General features: G+C 38.3%; 1 protein-coding gene across 1 annotated transcript; it reads right to left on the bottom strand.

Moving 5' to 3' along the window:
* Positions 1 to 213: 213 nt before the first annotated feature.
* On the bottom strand, positions 214 to 4,641 carry scyl (scylla). The gene is made up of 2 exons (XM_020948934.2): positions 3,899 to 4,641; positions 214 to 2,990 (listed from the first exon to the last, which is right to left on the bottom strand). The coding sequence occupies exons 1-2, from the start codon at positions 3,963 to 3,965 to the stop codon at positions 2,209 to 2,211; spliced, it is 849 nt and encodes a 282-aa protein (XP_020804593.2). The 5' UTR covers positions 3,966 to 4,641; the 3' UTR covers positions 214 to 2,208.
* Between the last annotated feature and the right edge of the window lie 1,185 nt (positions 4,642 to 5,826).

Raw genomic sequence — 5,826 nt, 5'->3', positions numbered from 1 at the left:
GTATTTCGATTTGAAAAATTCCACAAAAATCATCGCATTTCTCTCAGTGCAGTTGCCATGGCCGTGGCAGTAACGGGTTGTGCGGCAAAACGGCGTTGCCGCTCTTCACTCGTTCGGTGGCTGCTGAAAGAAAGTTGCACCCGCAACAAGCTTAATCCGCCCCTGAACCCCCTTGGGACGCCCCCCTTTGGTTTGCAGCAGAAAAGAAAGCCGTTTTGTTTTAATTTTTTCCACAATTATTTTCCGCTAGCGCAGGAAAAATTATATGCTTTTATTTTTTGTAATTTTTTTTTTGCCTTTGTTTTTTCGCTCTGTATGTGTTGTATGATTTTTTTCACAAAATGTTTTTGCTTGTTTTGGTTACAAATTTCTCACAATTATTTTGTTGGTTTTACGCAATAAAAAAACTTAACATTAAATACAATATATTTTTGTTTTTGCTTTGTTTGTAATAATAAAAAAAATTAATACATGTATTTTTTTCGTATTTTGCTTGTTTATTTCTTTCATTCTCTCTCGCTTTTTGTTGTTGTGTGTAATAAATAGTTTTTTTTCGCTTTGATAGATACTTTTTGCTGGTAATAGATACTTTCGTGTTTCGTATGTGTGTGTGGTGTGTGTGTGTGTGGATTGTGTGTTGTATGTGTATGTATGTATTTGTGAGAACATTAAGTTTTCCTTGTTACGTTAATTGTAATTTTTACAAATTATATCGCATTGCATTTTTAAGGTTTTATATTTTATTTTATTTTTAAATTTGAAATTTGTTTATTTGCTGGATTTTTATTATCGCTGGCTACATTAAGGTTTAATTAATTGTTTTTTATATCGCAATTGGAGTTTTACACAGACAAAAAAAATTTTACAAATTTTTTACGCTTTCACATTTACTGAGATATTTTTCATTGCCTTAAACATTACGCTTGTAATTTATTCTCTCTTGTTTTTTTATTATTATTTTGTATTTGTTTTCTTTTTTTTGTGGTGAATTTTTCTTTTTTACTTTTGTATTTTTGTTGATTTTTTGTTTTGTTTTGTTTTGTTTTGTGTGTAGTACGCGCTAAACATTTAATAATATATAAAAATTTGTTAAAATCCTAAAATTTGTTGGTTTTAATTAATATTAATTAATAATTTAAAAAATTTTTATTGCAGCAAGCTGCGTCTAACTAAAATTGGAGCGTGTGTTCTCATCCTCGCCTCCGCATCTTCCTCTCACTGGGACGAGACGGTGGATGGAGGGAGGCCCTCTTCTCAGTTTTCTTTTTTTGTTTTTAAAGTTAAATTTTAAATTTACCAAGATCAAGTTTGTTTGTTTTGTTGGTTTTGTTGTGTGTGTGTGTGTGTGTGTGTGTTTTGTGTTGTGTTTTGTTTATTACCTATATAGCATACAATTTTAAAAAAAATCTGTTCACATTTGAATCTTTTTGCTGTTGTTGTTGTAGTGTGTGGTGTATGGTGTTTTTGTGGTGTGTGTGGTGTTTTTTGTGGTGTGTAATTTTATCAAACATCCTCGGCCGGAATTGGTCACCCTCCCCGGCCGGAGGACTCTTAGCATCTTAAACAGTATCACATATTCATGAGTTGTCGACCGGCGAGACCCCAAAAATCGAGTTTAAGGAGGGGGAAAAAGGGAAAAGAAAAAGGGAAAGGGAGTTTCCCTTTTCCCCTACCCTCCCCCCCTCCCCTCCCCTTGCTCGGTGGGGCTGCCGTCTTTGAATTTCATGTTGGTTTTTTTTTTTCTTTTAAACTTCGCTCGCTCCTCGTTTCATTTCGTTTTGTTTGTTTTTCTTGCTTTTGCGTATTTTGTTGAAAAAGGAGAAACAACTTAAAACTCTAGTTATATATATTATTTTTTGTTTTGTTTTGTTTTTTGTTTATAGCACTACGCATCTAAGTAAAATGGTGGTGAGAGTCACAATTACAAAAATCTTGGGCCTGGGCGGTCCCCTATATAGTATTAGTATGAGAGTGTGGTTGGCGTACCCTAATGTGTGTGTTGTGTGTATTGTGTGTGTGTTGTGTGTGTGGTGTGTGGTGTGTAGGTGGGGTGGCTTCGAATACTTGCTTCGTTGTTGCTGCTCCTGGCGAGTGGCAACAAACTACTGCTCTCGATCATCACAGGGTTGGTGTTTTTTTTTCTTCATCTTCTTCTTACTTCCTTCCTTCCGCAGACATCCTCTGGACCGGACAGGAGGCGACGGCGTCCTAGTTGGTGGGCGTGGCAATGGCCGCACTGGGCCGACTATGGGCATGACTGCCAAAGCTATAGCTACGCCTGGCACCCAAACCATCGGCCGAATACAATTTATTCTTGGTAATCGTATATTCCGGACTAATGGTAATCGTGCGGGCCAAACTCTTCATGAATTGCGGCAACAATGACGTCCAGCCGCGATGGTCCTGACGCAGTGTTAGGTACACCTCAAAGGTGGACACCGTATCGGGATCCACCTTGATCGAGGCAATGCGACGCGAATTCTTCGGCTCATCCTCGAACTCAATGTAAATGGTGCAGCCGCGGATGCCGCAGGGTTCCTTCTCCGAAACGCGGAAAATTTCCCGGGCCACGCTCGGCGTGAGATCACATGGTAGCGACACCTCTGTGCAGGTCAAATGACGTGATTTGGCCGCCCTCAGCTCATCCAGCAGACGTGCGGACAGCTCGTCGATGGCCTTCATGTCCAGAGCCTGGCCATAATAGCTATTGCTGGTGCCCAGCACCTCCTCCTCGTCGCCATAGAAGAAGTTGCTGTTGTAACTGCCGCTGGGCTTGGTTTTCTTGCTGCCGCTGGCATTACCATTGCTCGCTGGCTGCTTGTGCTTAATACTGTTGCTGTGGCTGTTGGTGTTGCTGTTGGTGTTGTTGGTGTTGCTGTTGGTGTTGCTGTTGGTGTTGCCACTGGTGGCAGTTTTGGCCTTCTTGGGCATAACAGCCACAGAGGCGGCGTTCTCCACGGTAACTGACCGTGTCAGTGTGCTGGTCCAATCTAAAATTAATAATAAAAAAATAGGGAAATGTGGTATAAGTAAAAAGTTCATTATAAAAATTTCTTATGCTAATAATTCTCAACTAACTATTTGGACTTATTTTCATTTATGCTTAAAATTCTCAACCAACTTTTTGGAGGTAATTTTTTCTTGTAACTGTAAAAATATATCCTAATGTAAACATCTCTGTCTCTCTACCTTTCTCTAGGTGTGCCTCTTTCTACATCACAAATAACGAATCGTAAACGGAAAGCAAAAAACAAACAACTAAAAGGCAATGAGCAACAGCCGCTTGGCAACAGCGAACCTCAGATAAAAGCGGAACGAGCACAAAGAGTGTGTGTGTGTGTGTGTGTGTAAAAGCAGAGGGCAAAGAGCCCAAAAAAAAAATTAAATAAAATAAAACCGAAGCAAAGAAAACGAAAAATCATTTTTTATTACTTCTGCTGCTGCTGGGGGGCGCTCCGGTTTTTTGTTTCTCACTTTTTACATTTTAATGTATTATTTTTTTTTTGTTGTTGCAATTTGTGTACGTGACTGTGTTGTTGCCTGTTTTTTATGACATTTTTCTTTTGTAAATTGCAAATTGATTTTTTATGCATTTTTTTGTTTGCCCTTTTTTTTTGTTATTGTGTAAATGTAAATTACATGTGAATTTAAGTGCCAAAAGGGCTGATGAAATTTACAAAGAGGATTTCGAAGAGGAAACAAAAATAGGAAATGAAAATTAAATCAGGAAATATTTTTAAAATGAAAACGGGAATTTTTTTAAAAACACGACAGAATTTTCTGGAATCTTTTTCATCTTTTCAAAACTGTTCAAAATAAATCCTCCCTTTTTTTCAAAACATTCAAATCTGTGGATTTTTCTGGAACTTTCTTATGTTTTCTTTTCACAAAAACTTACCTCTATTTTTGTTTGATCCCAGAACACTGCCGTAGATACTTTGCACGGGAATAACATCCATTTTCATTGGTTTTTCTGTGTGTGGTGTGGAAAAGTCGAAAATCGAATCGAAGAATATATTCGTTCGAATGTTCGTTCGCTTCTCGTTTTGCCGACGGCTTTTTGTTGTATCACTTTTACGTTGAATTAATTAATTAATTATTTACTTTATCACAATTTGCTGTTTGTTGTTTTTTTTTTTTTTGCTGATTGCTTCGAATTTTATATTCTCTTCATTGGATTCTTGTTGCTTGCAGTTTAAATTAACATTTCTTGTTACTTGGTTGTTGTTGTTGTTTTGTAGTGGAAATCACAGCACTTATGTTGTTTAAACTTTTATTTGTATTATATTTTGTTGTATCACTTAAATGGCGTTGGTCCGTTGCATTTGTTTGATGGCAATTAATTAATTATTTTAATTATTTAGTAGTAGCATAGAATTCTTCGTGAAACAGTTTCTGATGTGTGTATGTGTAACAGTAGAAAATATCTGGCTATGCACGTTTCTGCTGCTGCTTCATCGGTCTAACTTTTCTGGCTGTGAACCTTCCGTTCTTGTTTGGACTGAGTGTGTTTTTTCTTTCTTGCTGTTTTTATTTCGAAGCTACTATGGCTAGCTCTGCCGGTGCGCGGCCTTATATAGCCCACCCGGCCTCTGCCGGCAACGACGTCGGGCTGCGGGCAGAGCCAGAGAGTGAGCGAGTGGTGGTGGTGGCTCTCGCTCTCGCGGGAGCAACAATTAGCAGAGAGCCATGTGTGCCCTCTCGCTTGCACTCTGGCTGGCTACCCGCCTGTGGGGGTGCAGAGCGAGCGAGAGGGAGAGACCATGATGGCTGATGTAAGTTTTACACTCACTCAATCAGTACGCGCTCTGTCTCTCCCTGAATGACTCTCAACAGCTGTTTCACTCTGCTCTTGCAGGCAGCGTCCTTCTCGCTCATGCGCACTTACAACCCGGCCGGCGGCACGCTCTCTGCCCAAAGAGCCAGACAGAGATGGAGCACCGGCGTACGTGACTCTTGCGAGTCTCACGCAAAAAAATAAAAAGAGGCAATGAGGAAAAGCCGAAAAGGAGAAAACCAGGCAAAGGACAACGGGTGTGTGGGGGGGGGGAGGATAATGGAAATGTTCTCCCGCAAGGAAAAAGAGGAACAAAAAAACCAACCCTGCCATTACTGCGCTGCCGACGTCGACGCGAGCAGCGGCCGGCTGAAATTTTCCACTCCGAAACCGAAACTCAGTTGCAACTCGCCAACTTGCAACATGCAACATGGCAGCGGCGCTGTTGCCAGGCGCTGAAAATTGGAAACCCAGAAAGCGGCTACCAGATACGAGATACAAGATACGAACGTATCTTTCGAATTTCCTCGTATTTTCCAATGCAAAAAATGCAAATTTTTGCCTGCTCTCTTCGCCGCTGCGCGAAGTGAAAAGAACAAAAATCTCTAGAGGGGCAAAATAAAAAAGAAAAACCCGTCAAGTTGCGGAAAATGCGTGCGAAAAACCTCAATCAAAGTGACAGAAAGTACAAACCAAATTTTTTGTTAATAAATTTAAGGAAAATTTTGGATTTTTGAATAATTTTTAAAAGAATATGTAAAGTGATTTAAAAAATTTTTTCAAAGTATAATTTAATAAACCTTTTAAGAAGTTTTATAATGATTTTCAAATTTAATATTCAAGTTTTTAAAAGAATATGTAGAGTTTTCAAAAATTATTATATTAACCACAAATTTCACAGGATTTTTATTTATAAAAACACATTAAAATTCATAAAAATGTTTAATAAATTTTTTGTTTTCCTTAAATAATGCAAATAAATATACTATTTTAGTTCAAAAATGTGTGTAAATAAATTTTTATTTATTTAATTTGATGAAATTACAATT

The sequence above is a fragment of the Drosophila serrata genome, unplaced genomic scaffold (assembly GCF_035046125.1).
Source record: "Drosophila serrata isolate PLE 108 unplaced genomic scaffold, ASM3504612v1 contig_66, whole genome shotgun sequence".
NCBI lineage: Eukaryota > Metazoa > Arthropoda > Insecta > Diptera > Drosophilidae > Drosophila > Drosophila serrata.
Note: the sequence above shows the minus strand (reverse complement) of the source record. Positions and strands in the feature narration are given on the sequence as shown.